Genomic DNA, 16920 nt, shown 5'->3' with positions numbered 1-16920 from the left:
CAGATAGGGAAACAGTTTCCTTTTTATGACACTATCATGGCAATAGATACAGTATTGCTGGCAACTCACCATTGGTGTGGAAGGGGACGGTGTTGATCTTGACAGTTGGGGGGACAGAGCTATAAGCCTCACTAAACTGTAACACCTTATAGAACAGAAAGATTCGAAAAATAAATAGCATTTTTTTTTATTTTGGCAGACAACAAGTTTAGACACCAAGTGTAGACACCATATAATCATCATCATCAGTAGCTGATCATCATCAACAATATATGCTCTGAACACTCCATGGCCATATCACACCTTCCGACAAGGTGTCCTTCAGTCCCTCCACTTTAGCCGCCCATTCACGCAGGTTGTCACTCACTGGCTTGGCCTCCACCCCCATAAAAAATAGTGCTCACAGGTTATTTGAAGGTGACATGAATACACACTTGTTCCCGTGAAAACATTTTGACAAGCACACACAGGTAGGATGACCTAATATCTGAAGATATGATGGATACAGAAAACATAGCTGTAAACTAAGTTAGAAAAACTCACTATTAGATCCGCTGTCTGCAGTTTTGAGGTATTGTTTTTGTTGCTGCACAACTTGACAACAGTATGTGGCAATATTTCATACAACAAATGCATGCTTTCCATGATAAAATATTGCATTGGAGCTAGGCACACTTGAACACATTCTTTACAAGAGAACAATGGAGCAAGTTGATACGTTTCGAAGCTGTTGTCAGCCAATTTGGCGGGAAGAACTGCTTTGGATGGAGCCAGACAGCCAACAAATAGTCCTAGTCTAGGCTACATACCTCTCATCTTCACTTGATGTAGTGTACCTAAAACGACCTATTTATAGTACGGTAGTTATAGATAGTATTACAGAAAGCACTTAATCTTAAATCCCACTTTGAAGACAGAACAGGCATATCAATATTTCTGTATTGAAATTATTTTGATATGGAATGTTTCTTTCATTTTGATGATGCAATATTTATGAAGACCAAGGCCTTCTCATTACCGATTCATTGGGGAATTTCCCATGCTACTGTCTGTAGACCTATACCATCTATGGCAGGGCTCTCCAACTCTCTGTTCCTGGAGAGATACCCTCCTTTAGGTTTTTGGAGTGAATGGACAGGACAGCAGCTCTCCAGGAACAGGGTTGGCGAGCCCTGATCGATGGGGATTTCACTAATGACACCAACAACCGAATACAAAGTTGAGAATGTTTTATTTTTGGTACAGTTCACTCGTTCTCAATTAATAAGAAGCTGAGTGGTGATAGTTGGGGTTGATCTGAAGGTACAAAATCGCACAAAGATGCCTTGGATGAAGGGTAAAATGACCATCTCAGTGAAGGTAGGATGGGGGATAGACAGTGTAGTTTGAGGCTTTTATTAGGAGGGGCAGGGGTGGTAATGGACGATCATGTGATGACTGATGGGCCACTGCGGCCTGTCCTCTCATGAAGCTGTGAAACCTTCAGGGCTATGGTAACCAGGGGTGCCAGCATCACCTGGCACACACACACACACACACACACACACACACAGGTTATACACTTAGTATGTAGCTACATGGCCATGATGATATTATTAGAAACACCATAGTTTGGTAAGTGAGATCTAATCTCTGAATCATCGTTTGCCTGGTGTTAGACTTACCTGTGGGTCTCGGAAGATCTTGTCAGGGTCTTTCTCATAGCTGTCGATGTAGACCCGAACTGTTGCCCCCATACTCCCTGTTCCACTGAGCCTGTAGATGATCCGGGAGCCATCTGTGAATATTATCCTCAGGCCCTGCAAGAGAGAGGAGATGAAAATGAATTAGTCCAATGTAACATGTAGGTCCAATTCTGCGTCCACGCCGAAATAGCCGCCTCCATTCCTCACTTGGTTTCTGCAGATGTGCCCGTCTACGGGATCAGTGTATTCAAAGTTGTCTGCCTTCTCCACCTGGTAGAGCTTCTCCCCCACAGCGAACCTCTGGCCCATAAAGGCCTTCTCCAGTATCATCAGCTCCAGATCCTCCATCATCTGAATGGCTGCATCCAGGTCGACTTCCTCATAGTCATACCTGCCCAAGGCAGCACAGCAGAAGATGAAATAAGAAGCTTTGGCTACGTCGCTCACGTGTTTCATCTTTCTGAGGCCAACCCCTCTGTCATTGTCTAAGAGAATCACACTGCCACTTTTTGACACTTTTTCAGCTTGATTTGATTTTCAGCATGTTATACAACTCTCGGGTTTCACTCAGACTTGAGCAGTAGCCAGCCTCACTACATCTCCCTGAGAAAGTCTGTGAAGATTCAGAAAAAGGATGTCTGCAATGATATGCTTTGACCACCAGAGGTCAGTACTGTGATTCACACTGTCCATTGCTCACTTGGTAAAGAAGTTCCTGCCAAACGTCTGCCAGTGGTCCTTTATGATATCCTCCACACTCTGCTCCCTCGTTGCCAGGATGGACAGCCATGCCAGCACGGCCCAAAGTCCATCCTTCTCACGGATATGGTCAGCACCTGACATGATAGAAACAGTGTAGATTGCTTGAGGTTCTTGCAGTGTTTGCCACTTTTCATGTAACTACAACATAGTTCCTGACATTTTGACTCACTGATGAGCTACCTGTGCCGAAACTCTCTTCTCCGCACAGTGACAGCTTGCCTGCGTCCATCAGGTTGCCAAAGAACTTCCACCCCGTGGGGGTCTCGTAAAGTTCAATCTTCGTTGCCCTGGCAACACTACAAAATACAGAGAAATGGGTGATTTAGTCATGTTGTTGTTTTGGTTATCATACATGATTATGGTTTATGATCATTCTGCACACATTCTGTACATTCAATATTCAAGTTCGTTATCATTTGTTCATTGAGACAGGATGAAATGCAGTAGTGGTCAATGGCTCATTTTCTCATTGGATAATGCCAGGCCGAGGCCTTACTTGTCCAGGGCAGCGCTGGTGGGCATGCTGCGGGCATAGCCTCTCACCCCTGTGTGCTGAAAGTAGGGGATGGTGAAGACATTGGCAGCGATGACAGCCACCGAGTCCGAGGGGTTGACAAAAAAGCCATGCTTACCCAGAATCATGTTACGGTCCTGGAACACCAGACAGAGGTTAGAGGTCAGGCGACAAGAGAGAGGTCGTCATTGTAAATATGAATGTGTTCTTAACTGGCTTGCCTAGTTAAATAAAGGTTAAGTAAAAAATAAAAAAGAGAAGGTTTAGCAGCATGGTGATTTATCTAAATACAATTCAAGGCATCTAACCCCTAACCCTAAAGTTGTGATATAAGTCTTCAGTCTGTCTGGGATGCTTGATGGGTACTATTTTAACATTTCCTTAATTATCTTGGATGAAAAATAAGAAAACGTTTCTCAGTAGATTTTCAGTTGTTGTGTCAGCATTGGCTGTTAAAGCACTTTAATATTTCTTGGGGGGGGGGGGGGGGGTTCTAGGTTTTTTTCTATATAAAGGAGAAATTCACAAATGAAAGATGATTACCTAAAATGGTGATCATGATTATAAAGACAGTAAAATGATTGGTTGATTTAGCACGCACACCGTCACCATCAAAGGCAGCTCCAAAATCGTACTGGCCCCCCCTCATGGTCTCAACCAGGTCGGCTGCGTAGGTGAGGTTGGGATCAGGGTGCTGGCCCCCAAAGTCTTGCAGGGGGACACAGTTAATGGCAGAGTTCGCAGGGGAGCCTAGCTCCTCACACAGTATCCTCTTCACATAGGGACCCATCACTGAGAAGTAGACAGAGTTACATAGAGAGAGCGAGAGGAGGGAGGGAGGGACAGAAAGGGGGATAGAGTCACGTTTAATAATAAACAGTTTAATGGGACAAGTGCCATGGGGTCCAAGAGACAGGATTAGAGAAATAGAGAATTTGAATTGGACCAGTCTCTAGTGCCTGTTTTATAGTGTGGCTGTTGAAAGAGACTGGAATTAGGGAAATCGCAGTCTTTGACAGAGTAGAGAAACAGGATCAAGGTGTGGGATTCTGTAAGTGGGTTTTGGCGGTTATGGTGAAGAATTTGAGAGTTAAATAGTGATAGTTTAACACTGTGATGGGGACATTTGGGAAACCATAATGATAGAGATTATTGAGAATTGGAAGGAAATTTGATTGAAAGAGTATCCTTTTTCTTAATGGATTATTGAATGATATTGTAACGGTATTCCTCCTCCTCTACAACCGAAGAGGAGGAGTAGTGATTGAACCAAGGCGCAGCAGGTTGTGATGACATAATTTTAATAAAACAAGACGGGAAAAACACGAAACCACTTGAAATAATTAACAAAATAACAAAACAAATGTAGACAAACCTGAACTATACGAACTTACATATAACACTAAGAACGCACGAACAGGGAAAATAGACTACACAAAAGGAACGATGTACAAACAAACCGAACAGTCCCGTATGGTGCGACAAACACTGACACAGGAGACAACCACCCACAACGAACACTGTGAAACAACCTACCTAAATATGACTCTCAATTAGAGGAAACGCCAAACACCTGCCTCTAATTGAGAGCCATACCAGGCAACCCTTAAACCAACATAGAAACAGAAAACATAGAATGCCCACCCAAACTCACGTCCTGACCAACTAACACATACAACAAACTAACAGAAATAGGTCAGGAACGTGACATAACCCCCCCCTTAAGGTGCGAACTCCAGGCGCACCAGCACAAAGTTTAGGGGAGGGTCTGGGTGGGCATCTGACCACGGTGGTGGCTCAGGCTCAGGACGAGGTCCCCACCCCACCATAGTCAATCCCAGCTTTCGTCTCCCCCTACGAATGACCACCCTCATATTACACCCCCTAAATTGAAAACGTAACCTTAAGATAAGGGGCAGCACCGGGACAAGGGGCAGTTCCGGGACAAGGTAGCTCAGGACAGAGATATAGCTAAGGACAGAGAGGTAGGTCAGGATAGAGAGGTAGCTCAGGATAGAGGGGCAACTCCGGACTGAAGGGCAGCTCCGGACAGAGAGACAGCTCTGGACTGAGGGGCAGTTCTGGATTAATGGCCGCTCTGGGCTGAGGGGCAGCTCATGACTGGCTGACGGCTCTGGACGCTCATGGCTGGCTGACGGCTCTGGACGCTCATGGCTGGCTGACGGCTCTGGACGCTCATGGCTGGCTGACGGCTCTGGACGCTCATGGCTGGCTGACGGCTCTGGACGCTCATGGCTGGCTGGCGGCTCTGGCAGATCCTGTCTGGTTGGCGGCTCTGGCAGATCCTGTCTGGTTGGCGGCTCTGGCAGATCCTGTCTGGTTGGCGGCTCTGGCAGATCCTGTCTGGTTGGCGGCTCTGGCAGATCCTGTCTGGCGAATGGCTCTGACGGCTCGGGACAGACGGGCGGCTCTGACGGCTCGGGACAGACGGGCGGCTCTAATGGCTCGGGACAGACGGATGGCTCAGACGGCGCTGGGGAGACGGATGGCTCAGACGGCGCTGGGGAGACGGATGGCTCAGACGGCGCTGGGGAGACGGATGGCTCAGACGGCGCTGGGGAGACGGATGGCTCAGACGGCGCTGGGGAGACGGATGGCTCAGATGGCGCTGCGGAGACGGATGGCTCAGACTGATCCTGTCTAGCGGAAGGCTTTGGCTGCTCCTGTCTGGCGGAAGGCTCTAGCGGCTCCAGTCTGGCGGAAGGCTCTGTAGGCTCATGGCAGACGGGCGGCTTTGCAGGCTCATGGCAGACGGGCAGTTCATGCGGCGCTTGGCAGACGGACAGTTCAGGCGCCGTTGGGCAGACGGCAGACTCTGGCCGGCTGAGACGCACTGAAGGCCTGGTGCGTGGTGCCGGAACTGGAGGCACCGGACTGGAGACACGCACTTCAAGCCTAGTGCGGGGAGCAGGGACAGGGCACACTGGACTCTCAAAACGTACAATTTGCCTGGTGCGTGGTACCGGCACTGGTGGCACCGGGCTGAGGGCACGCACATCAGGACGAGTACGGGGAGAAGGAACAGTGTGTACAGGGCTCTGGAGACGCACAGGTGGCTTAGTGCGTGGTGCCAGAACTGGAGGCACTGGGCTGGAGACACGCACCATAGGGAGAGTGCGTGGAGGAGGAACAGGGCTCTGGAGACGCACTGGAAGCCTGGTGCGTAGTGTAGGCACTGGTGGTACTGGGCTGGGGCGGGGAGGTAGTGCCGGAAATACCGGACCGTGCAAGCGTACTGGCTCCCTTGAGCATTGAGCCTGCCCAACCTTACCTGGTTGAATGCTCCCCGTCGCCCGACCAGTGCAGGGAGGTGGAATAACCCGCACCGGCCTATGTAGGCGAACCGGGGACACCATGCGTAAGGCTGGTGCCATGTAAGCCGGCCCGAGGAGACGTACTGGTGGCCAGATATGAAGGGCCGGCTTCATGACATTTGGCTCAATGCCCAATCTAGCCCTACCAGTGCGGGGAGGTGGAATAACCCGCACTGGGCTATGCACACGTACAGGAGACACCGTGCGCTCTACTGCGTAACACGGTGTCTGCCCGTACTCCCGCTCTCCACGGTTAGCCTGGGAAGTGGGCGCAGGTCTCCTACCTGCCCTTGGCCCACTACCTCTTAGCCCCCCCCCAAGAAATTTTTGGGGTTTCTTCACGGGCTTCCGTGCTAGCCGCGTACCTTCATAAATCCGGTCTCGAGCTTGATTCTCCGGCTTCCATCCACGTCTCCTTGCTGCCTCCTCATACCACCGCTGTTGGGCTCTCGCTGCCTCCATCTCCTCACGAGCGCGGCGATACTCCCCAATGTGCGCCCAGTGTCCTTTTCCCTCCAATACTTCCTCCCAAGTCCATGATTCCTGTGTAGCAGGCCACTGCTCGAATTCACGCCGCTTGGTTCTGGATCGGTGGGTGGTTCTGTAACGGTATTCCTCCTCCTCTACAACCGAAGAGGAGGAGTAGTGATTGAACCAAGGCGCAGCAGGTTGTGATGACATAATTTTAATAAAACAAGACGGGAAAAACACGAAACGAAACCACTTGAAATAATTAACAAAATAACAAAACAAATGTAGACAAACCTGAACTATACGAACTTACATATAACACTAAGAACGCACGAACAGGGAAAATAGACTACACAAAAGGAACGATGTACAAACAAACCGAACAGTCCCGTATGGTGCGACTGACACAGGAGACAACCACCCACAACGAACACTGTGAAACAACCTACCTAAATATGACTCTCAATTAGAGGAAACGCCAAACACCTGCCTCTAATTGAGAGCCATACCAGGCAACCCTTAAACCAACATAGAAACAGAAAACATAGAATGCCCACCCAAACTCACGTCCTGACCAACTAACACATACAACAAACTAACAGAAATAGGTCAGGAACGTGACAGATATTGACCCTCTTCCCAGTCCTGTTAAAACATTTGCCAAGTACACTGTTAGCCCACATTTTAGATATCAGAGTATCCAATTACTCATCATCATCATAACTTTGATCTCTCAATTTCAGAAGCTTTGAAGTCAGTTCAACATGGACACATCCTTGGGTTGACCGGCTGATTGCTCCAAGCCACATAGACATGAACGTCTTATTGGAGAGAGGGAGTAGGCATGATTCCATTCACGTCAAGATCTTCGGCGATTTGGCAGTCTAAGGACACCGGCTTTCCTGTGCGAAGGGGGGTCCCGCCTTTGGTTTCAGTGTTATCACAGGGGAGCTGTAACCCCTCTCTCCTGAAAGACTGGATCATGTAACAGATAGTGAGATACGACAGCTGAATTCTCGACTGGGCTTCTGCTCTCACAAATCGTGCTCTGCTCATCTTTACTGTGGCACCGTGTGAGATTATATGAAACCTAAGCTATATATCAACATATGCGCTTGTGAAAACAGCATAACTATAGTATATGTTTTGCTGTACTGTACATCTGAATAGAGTAGCCTTCTTCTTACCTCCTAATCTTGCAGAGCCAGTCGAGTGTGTCTCTGAATATTGCATATACTCCAACTACACGTCGACGTCGTATCTGTGAAGTCTGGCCCTCTAGATTACTAACCTCCATGCATGGCATCTAGCTGGATCTTGATGTGGTTCTCCCCAGACAGCAGCTCCTTCAGTGCAGCAAAGTCAAAGATGTTCCTTAGCATGTTGGCGTAAGACTCTACCGAGTCCACTATCTCCACTGTGGCAAAGACAAAGAATCCCTTCAGTTGTACATCTCAGTAAGCAAAGGAGGGAAACAGTTCAAAGAGTAAAAATAGAAGCAATGTTCAGCGGACAGATTAAGTCAAACCAGAAACTGTGCTGTTAAAAAGTCACATTGATCTTGCGCTGCAAACCTGGACTGTCATGGTTTTTATTTGTTTTTTATAGTGCAGGTTTTATTTAATCCTAGCCTAAGTATGTGAGTTATCTCTTGTTGCCGACTCTAAAACAGCCAACAAGGAACCAAACATCCAGTACTAGTTTACTTCTCCAGTTCTCTTGAGCTCCTTAAACCTGACCCCCAAAAAAACATCTGGGTCAGATGGTTTAGACCCGTTCTTCTTTAGGTTGCTGCCCCTGTCATCGCCAAGCCTATCTCTGACCTTTTTAACCTTTCTGGGGAGGTTCCCATTGCTTGGAAGGTAGTCATGGTTCTTCCTTTATTTAAGAGGGGGATCAAGCTGATCCTAACTGTTATAGGCCTATTTCTATTTTGCCCTGTTTATCAAAAGTGTTGGAAAAACATACTCTGGTATGTAATCTGGTTTCCGCTCAGGTTATGGATGTGTCACTGCAACCTTAAAGGTCCTCAATGATGTCACCATTTCCCTTGATTCTAAGCAATGTTGTGCTGTTATTTTTATTGACTTGGCCAAAGCTTTTGATACGGTAGCCCATTATTTTCTTGTGGGCCGGCTAAGGAGTATTGATGTCTCTGTGGGATCTTTGGCCTGGTTGCTATCCTCCTCTCTCAAAGACTGCAGTGTATAAAGTCAGAACATCTGCTGTCTCAGCCACTGCCTGTCACCAAGGGAGTACCCCAAGGCTCGATCCTAGGCCCAACGCTCTTCTCAATTCACATCAACAACATAGCTCAGGCAGTAGCAAGCTCTCTCATCCATTTATATGCAGATGATACAGTCCTATACTCAGCTGGTATCTCCCTGGATTTTGTGTTAAACGCTTTACAACAAAGCTTTCTTAGTGTCCAACAAGCTTTCTCTGCCCTTGACCTTGTTCTGAACACATCCAAAACAAAGGTCATGTGGTTTGGTAAGAAGAATGCCCCTCTCCCCACAGGTGTGATTACTACCTCTGAGGGTTTAGAGCTTGATGTAGTCACCTCATACAAGTACTTGGGAGTATGGCTAGACGGTACACAGTCCTTCTCTCAGCACATATCAAAGCTGCAGGCTAAAGTTAAATCTAGACTTGGACTCCTCTATCGTAATCGCTCCTCTTTCACCCCAGCTGCCAAACTAACCCTGAATCAGATGACCATCCAACCCACGCTAGATTACGGAGACGTAATTTATAGATCGGCAGGTAAGCGTGCTCTTGAGAGGCTAGATGTACTTTACCATTCGGCCATCAGATTTGCCACCAATGCTCCTTATAAGATACATCACTGCAATCTATACTCTTCTGTAAACTGGTCATCTCTGTAAACCCGTCGCAAGACCCCCTGGTTGATGCTTATTTATAAAACCCTCTTAGGCCTCACTCCCCCCTATCTTAGATATCTACTGCAGCACTCATCCTCCACATACAACACCCATTCTGCCAGTCACATTCTGTTAAAGGTCTCCAAAGCACACACATCCCTGGGTTGCTCCTCTTTTCAGTTGGCTGCAGCTAGCGACTGGAACGAGCTGCAACAAACACTCAAACTGGACCGTTTTATCTCAATATTGTTTGTACCATCTTTTGTGCTGCTGCCATGTTGTGTTGCTACCATGTTGTTGTCATGTTTTGCTACCATGCTGTTTTGTCATGTGTTGCTGCCTTGCTATGTTGTTGTCTTAGGTCTCTCTTTTTGTCGTGTTGTGTTGTCTCTCTTGTCGTGATCTGTGTTTTGTCCAATATTATTATAATATTTTTTTTATCCTAACCCCCATCCCCGCAGGAGGCCTTTTGCCTTTTGGTAGGCCGTCATTGTCAATAAGAATTTGTTCTTAACTGACTTGCCTAGTTAAATAAATGTTAAATAAAAATAAATAAAATGCTCATGTCAGGTTATAAGTGATGTGTTTGTGCTCACCTGTAAAGGGTTTGAACTTGTTCTCCAGGTCAAACGTCTGTTTGCTCAGGGTAGCCAAGTCCACCCGGAGCTCTGGGCAGATGGCATACTCCTCTATGGTTCTGCTGATCTGGAAGATTCTGTTGGTGACCGCATCCTGGGCTGGGCCTGGGTTGGGTCAAACAGAAGCAAGACTTAATGCTGTATCCTCTGAATACACATTCAACTTCATGTCTTGTGTTACACAAGGGCACTCAATTTGTGTCGACCTTAATTGTGCTGCTCTAGTCTTTGCAATTGTTAATATAGACTGAAATGGTATCAAATGTGTCAAATGTCTGCATCACTGAGGATGATACGTGTGAAATGTCTCTATCTCATCTTGTAACACTCTTGGCTAACCCTTTCCTCCTGTTCCCTCTTCTCTAGTTACAGCACCTCCATTAGCGGTGTTGAACTTGATGCCAAAGTCTCCTTCGCGTCCCCCAGGGTTGTGACTGGCTGTGAGGACGATACCGCCGATGGCCTTGTACTTTCTGATCACACAGGAAACCGCTGGCGTGGACATGATCCCATGATGACCAATCACGAGCCGTCCAACCTGCGAAGATGACACAGGTCAGTTGTGTATGTTTTGGCAGCGGTGTTGTGAAGTTGACTTTCAGGTTAGTGTATCTGTTGCGGTTACATATTTTAGCAGTTATTTTGAAACAAGCCACTATGGCTTGGAGTTGAACACGTTTCGTGACTGAAAGCCTCACGTTGATGGTATAGATTTCATTTTATTCCATTTTTACTTCTGGATTTTAACATGAGAAGTCCATAAGCTATGGTTGCTGGTGGTTATACTTAGGATGGCCATAGAAATGACAGCGGTAGAAACACATTAGGTGCAGGTGTCGTCATGTGCAACTTCCTTTTAATCCCCCTAAAAATCCCCCCATCTGCAAAAGCGTCCGAGGTTCTCTAATTTATGACCCAGCACCTCGGGGCCACATTAGTGCTGGCACTGGGACAACAACAAAGCTAGTTTAAATCTATTTCAAGACAGTGAGTCCTCAGTTAAGAAAGTTTGTTTTCCAGACCAACTTAGAATAAGTATTCAACAATTGTAATAAACGTGGCATATATAGACAGTCTTCCTTAAAACAGTATGTGATTCAAAGATATAAAACCAGTTGTTAATTTGTTAATTTCATCCTGGCATATTTTCAGACACCTTTAATCCATTACTAATGTTTGCATGCCCTGGATAGGCCACGTGGTGTCAAATAGGTAACACCACCAACCAGTGATTTGGAAAAGGTGACACTGATACACAGTCGCCCACATAGTGACAGGTTACAGTGACAGGTAACACTGACCCCATTCGCAGCTGCCATCTGAACAATGACCTCGATGGCTGTTTGATTGAAGTAGCGTCCATCTCCCCCAACTACCATTGTGGACCCCTGGCGGTCCAGCAGATCGATGGAGGAATATATACTCTGGACGAAGTTCTGAAGGTAGTCCTTTTTGGACTGGAAGACAGACACCTTCTTCCTCAGACCACTAGTACCTGGTCTCTGGTCTGGGTAAGGGGCTGTGGGTCGAGTCAGAACTTGCAGTGGACTATCATCCATTGTTTCAATGTGGTACAAAAACAAAAAAACAAGGAAAGAGGGGTAACCTGTTGCGTAGATGTGATCCCCTGACAGTTAAAAGGGTGTACAGGCGTAACGGGAGGGAAAAGTCTTAGCCACTCCCAGTATTTCACAGGCTGGTAGAGGGTAGTTATGGGTCCAAAAATAACCAGGCAGACTAATGTGTGTGCAGAGACAGATGGTAACTGAAGACGCTCCTTAGTTTGCACATTTACAGGGGGATCACTGTCAGGGCTGCAGCAGACCCTGTGTGGTCCTTCCAGGCAGTAGGTGGAAGTGCCATGTGGTTTAGGCTCTGTACTCTGCAGCTATGCTGACAATGATATTTGAGAGGTGGATGTTGCCTCCAGTAAGAGATTCCCTGAGCACTGATTCGTGGTCAGGTTTGATTTGAATTGACTTGCTGATGCACAGGATTGAGATGTGGTGGTAATACTAGCGCAGACCAGTGTGAAGGGTCAACTTCTTCTCTGAGAGTAGAATGCATTGCTGCTTCATAGGGCTAATGTCGGATATTGTTTTGCTAGTGCTGCATCGCCAACATTACGGGGGTCTTTCTTTCAACTTTTCTTGTGACCCTCCAGTCAGACAAAACAATATTTCCAGTTGAAAGCTGATTTAAAGTACAGGTGCACTCTTTTTGGAAAAAAACACTAGGGCTCTGCTGTCACATTATGTCCTCTCATTAGCTCGGTAAGAAAAGATCAATTGTAGGTCTGATTTCATCAGAGATCGGTGCGATATCGGCTATTTTTTCAGGTCAAGGCTGAACAGTGTATACAGGGGAAGTACCTGTCGGACACTCACCATGTTGTCATACGCTCACTGAAGGCCGTCCCTCTGTTTACGTAAAGGGGCAAGCTTATAGCCTGGGTACCCGTCTGTTTAGCGAACATTCCACTCCCGGCACTTTGTGCCATTGCGAAACAAGACACGAAGTACAAGGAGAGGAGTGTTAGCTAAATAGACTGGTACTCAGGCTATACTTATTCTGCCAATCATGACACTCCCATCCCTCCCATAACCTCTGATAAGTCCATTCAAGTCCATTTTAATTGAGTAGTAATAATACACTGTGTAAAGGCTTGAATAGAGTGGGGTTTTAGGGTACAGTATATTTACAGGTATAGCTACTAACGGCTATAGATAGACGTGGACATAGATAGGCATATAGACATTCCAATCTTTCAACTGGATAACCATGTTTTTGCTGATTAGCTCATTAGAAATCAAATGATTTGTGCTAGTCTTTCGTCGTAGTCGAAATACCGTTGTAGTCTTTCGAGGGTAATTATTCAGAACCACACCAGTAGTGTCATAAATATGATTTATTTTCCAGAACTGTAAAAATGTGATAAGTAACAAAAATACAGTATTTACAGTACAGATGTGCTGAGAGTCAATGTGACTAAGACCCTGGTGATAACTGCTGTCATTAAGGTGGATGCCTGTGTGCTGTCCATCCAATTCCTCACCACTTCATACCTGGTTATATTCAGACTTAAGATCTGCACGTTTAACACTAGTTTGACATGAAAGAATGATGTACGTTTTGCATATTTACAAGGTTTGTGCGCAGATCACATGTATGAATAACCGCCCACCATTAATTCATCGTTTCCAATGATTAAACAAGAACTCTATAGGATTCCACAAATGCATGTAACAATAGGAGGATGTTATCAATCAATTTCACCCAAAAATTTGACCGCTAAACTGAGTATAAAAATGTTTGACAATTCATTTGGTTCCTTGTGTCCCAAAGCCTTTAATGCTGAAGAAGAGAAGCGAGTCCTTTTTAGATTAGCTAAAAGACAAACAGTGGCTTAGAGTCCTATTTAATAAACTTGGTCCCACTGTGCAGTCGACAGAAGAGACCTGACTCAACTGGCCTCCTAATTCTCCTTAAGGCCTTGTTGTCAGGGACTGTCAGTCACATGTATCTTTGCCAAAGGTTGGTCAATGTCTTGTTTCTGTCCATACGTCTTGTGTTTGTTCTCAGCGGAAGTTGCCTGTTTCTGAGGAGGTTGAGGTGGCTGTAGTGGTGGGGGTGGAGCGAATGGAGATCTGGGTGGATCGGAGGTAGTAGGAGGCCCCTCTGGTGGGCTTCCAGTGGATTCCCCTCCTACACTCTGAACGTCCCTTGGGTCTCACGTGGATGTATCTCCCGTTCAGATTGGTGTCTCCACAAGCGTTGAACCACCAGCCACCTGCGAAAGCCCAGAGGATTAGTTCAACTTGATGCTGGTGTGAAAAACAGCAAACTCCATTCAATCTAATGTTCCATCAAACCATATTCTTCATAAATTAGATTAAAATCTTTCAATAAATAATTTTATTCAGAACAAACTTGAGCCTTGTGATAAACCATCCATCCATAAAATGTCGTCCTCCCCAGTCCCCACTACTTTACCTGTGTAGGTGTAAGCGCAGTGTGAGTCTTCAAGGTTGTCATTGTCCCGGTCCTTAGTGGAGAACTTCATACCGGTATGGTTGCTCATTGCATCAGGCAGATTTCCGGATGCCTGTGAGAGGTGGATAGTATAGTGGACCTCGGGTCCATCCAGAGAGAAGTTGTATCCGATGAAGCGTTTGCCCTGTTTCCAGTCCTCCAGTTGGATGTTCAGGAAAGAGTCACCTTGACTAGCCAGGGAGTGGACCTTCTTCAGACCCAGCCAGAACTCCCCTGGTAACACAGACAAATCAACAAGGCTCAGTGCTGCACACACACACACACACACACACACACACACACACATGAGGTGATGACAGCATCAGTGCTTTAATAATTGAGTACTCTGGTCTGGTGCACTGGTCATGAGAAAAAATACACATTGCACCTCACAACTCGATCACTCACCTCGAAAGTCTCCAAATCCGTTTTCATACTTCTCCCAATTCTGATCGAAATTCACGGAACCATCCTTCCTTCTCTGGATTATAGTAGCCCCTCCATCTGCAGAAAGGAAATAGGAAATACTTAATCAATAAATATACATTAGTACACAGCATTGGCGCGACTCGTTGTCTGTCTTACCTTGATCCATGTCGCAGTAGACCATGAAGGGCTCGGATTGGTTGGGCTTGATGGTGTACATTCCACTGGCTCTCTCGCCCCTGGTAAATAGCTCACAGCAGTCTGATGGGAGATCTGTAGCACAACCACACTCACAGTCAATCAGCAGCACTAAGGGGATCAATCCCGCAAACATTGTGTTTTGTAGGGCCCCTAAAATTGTAGCTGTTGCCAAAGAATGAGCTGAAGGGAATACAAATCAACAAATGATCATGACTCTTTTAAGCTACCTTACCTGTCATGTCAAAGCTGCCATTTGCAGAGGCGTTGGTCAGATACCCAGTGAGGTCCGGCGTGACAGACTGGAAGTTGTTAGATGGTTTCTCAATAGTCTCTTGCATGAAAGGGTTATAGGTGAGCTAAAAATGCGAAGGAATAATGTGGTGCTATAAAAATGTAGTCAATTGCCTGCTGTCATGATTGGAAGACTGTAAGGCTCAAGCTACATCATTTGTTGTACAATAGCAGCAACTACCTTCTCCTCCAGAGTCTTGATCTTGCTCCTCTGGTGAACAAGCTGGTCGCTCTGCTCTCTCACAGCCTTCAGCAGCTCAGCGATGCTTCTCTCCTGGGTGTGGATCACATCCTGAGGGACACATGATGGGACAGGGTAATTTCTCCAGACATATTTATCATTGGGTACAATATGTCTATCTGGTAGTATTGTGCTGTTCCTCTTCAAGAAAATGGAGTAGGCTAATCACTACTGTATGTTAAAGAACCAAAGGTGACTTTAGTTAATTTACCTTCTTGAGGTTTGTTGAAGTTTCTGAAAATCATGTAAAAATTCCCTGTAAACTTTACCTTGGTTTCTTACCATACCAATATTCTACATGGATATTTTGTGAGTTTTTTGAGAATGTTAAATCAGCTTTAACCCCATGCTCAATTCAAAACAGCATTTCCCCCATGGGTTAAGGTCAGTTTGGGGTGACTCACCTTCAGTGTGCTGATCTCAGCCAGCTGCTCGGCGGGCACCAGGCCCTGAGACAGGCCGCTCAATTTCTCCTCCAGCCCGCCCACCTTGCTTTGAAGCTGGCTACGCTCCTGCAGTATGCTCTCCACCTTGGAGTTGATCTCCAGCGATAGGCTCTTGATTTCCTCGTTGTTGGCCTTGAGCACCACCGTGGTCTTCTTCAACTCCTCCTCTTCCTCCTTGATCTCGCTGGCCAGCATAGAGAGCTGGTTGAAGGAGTGGTCGAATATGTTGAGTTTCTGGAAGATGCCATTGATCTGGTCCTTGGTCTTGTGGACGAAGTCCCTGAGGCTGTGGCCAAGCTGGAGGAGACCATTGGCCAGGAGACGCACGTCATCCAGAGCGGCGAAGTGGGAGCGGGCCTCGACGGCGGGAACCTGAAGGAGGGGAGGGTCTTCGGACATGGGCTCCTCCTTGGTAAAGAGGACCATTGGCCAAGAAGCCACAAGTACGAACATAAAGGTTAGCGTTAGCTTCATGACGTTGTTTCTGTCTTTAGACCGTCTCGTGTTGATAGTGAGCTGGCCAGCCGGCCACTTGAGTCCCCTCTTCCCTTGAAAAGACGCCACAGGACACAGTACTGGGAAACTATATAGGCTGCCTTGGATGAGGTTGATTATTAACTGACTTAGTCTCAACTGAATTTGCTTCTGCAAATATGGCTGCAGCATCCACGAGTCCAGCTTACAAAAGAGCTTAACCCTTTGATTATAGGCTTTGTTTGAAATGACTGCAGTCAGTTATTTCTGTTATTTCAGTGTTCTATTCTGAAATTCTAAACAAAAGAACTGAGTGGGCAGCTGTGTGTGATGCAATCAATTGGAATGTTCAGTTCAAAACACACTGGTGTGCCAGCCTGGTACCAGCATCCACCAACAATGGCTATTCCAAAATGTCCACTTCAGTGTCCCAGTCGGTGAATCATCATGGATGCCCAAATAAATTGTTGATGGTTCTCAATGGTGGGGCCAAAGTCCCCAAATATATTTGCACTTGGA

The 16920-nt window shown here is 46.4% G+C and overlaps 2 protein-coding genes across 3 annotated transcripts; both read right to left on the bottom strand.

Moving 5' to 3' along the window:
- Window positions 1–1214: 1214 nt before the first annotated feature.
- On the bottom strand, window positions 1215–11923 carry LOC120055741 (phosphoglucomutase-1-like). 2 transcript variants are annotated; one of them, XM_039003678.1, is made up of 11 exons: window positions 11592–11923; window positions 10666–10828; window positions 10249–10395; window positions 8059–8184; window positions 3563–3753; window positions 2944–3098; window positions 2628–2743; window positions 2386–2521; window positions 1893–2076; window positions 1665–1799; window positions 1215–1516 (listed from the first exon to the last, which is right to left on the bottom strand). In XM_039003678.1, exons 1-11 carry the CDS (start codon window positions 11847–11849, stop codon window positions 1427–1429), a joined length of 1701 nt encoding a protein of 566 aa, XP_038859606.1. In that variant the 5' UTR covers window positions 11850–11923; the 3' UTR covers window positions 1215–1426. The 2 variants fall into 2 exon arrangements, with proteins under 2 accessions (XP_038859606.1, XP_038859605.1); XM_039003677.1 differs by having other exon boundaries at window positions 10630–10828; window positions 11592–11920.
- Window positions 11924–13180: 1257 nt separating this feature from the next.
- LOC120055742 (angiopoietin-related protein 3-like) lies at window positions 13181–16502 on the bottom strand. The gene is made up of 7 exons (XM_039003679.1): window positions 15886–16502; window positions 15422–15532; window positions 15182–15305; window positions 14908–15021; window positions 14731–14826; window positions 14284–14556; window positions 13181–14080 (listed from the first exon to the last, which is right to left on the bottom strand). The coding sequence occupies exons 1-7, from the start codon at window positions 16399–16401 to the stop codon at window positions 13869–13871; spliced, it is 1446 nt and encodes a 481-aa protein (XP_038859607.1). The 5' UTR covers window positions 16402–16502; the 3' UTR covers window positions 13181–13868.
- Window positions 16503–16920: the final 418 nt, after the last annotated feature.

Source organism: Salvelinus namaycush, chromosome 11 (assembly GCF_016432855.1).
Source record: "Salvelinus namaycush isolate Seneca chromosome 11, SaNama_1.0, whole genome shotgun sequence".
NCBI classification, from domain to species: domain Eukaryota; kingdom Metazoa; phylum Chordata; class Actinopteri; order Salmoniformes; family Salmonidae; genus Salvelinus; species Salvelinus namaycush.
Note: the sequence above shows the minus strand (reverse complement) of the source record. Positions and strands in the feature narration are given on the sequence as shown.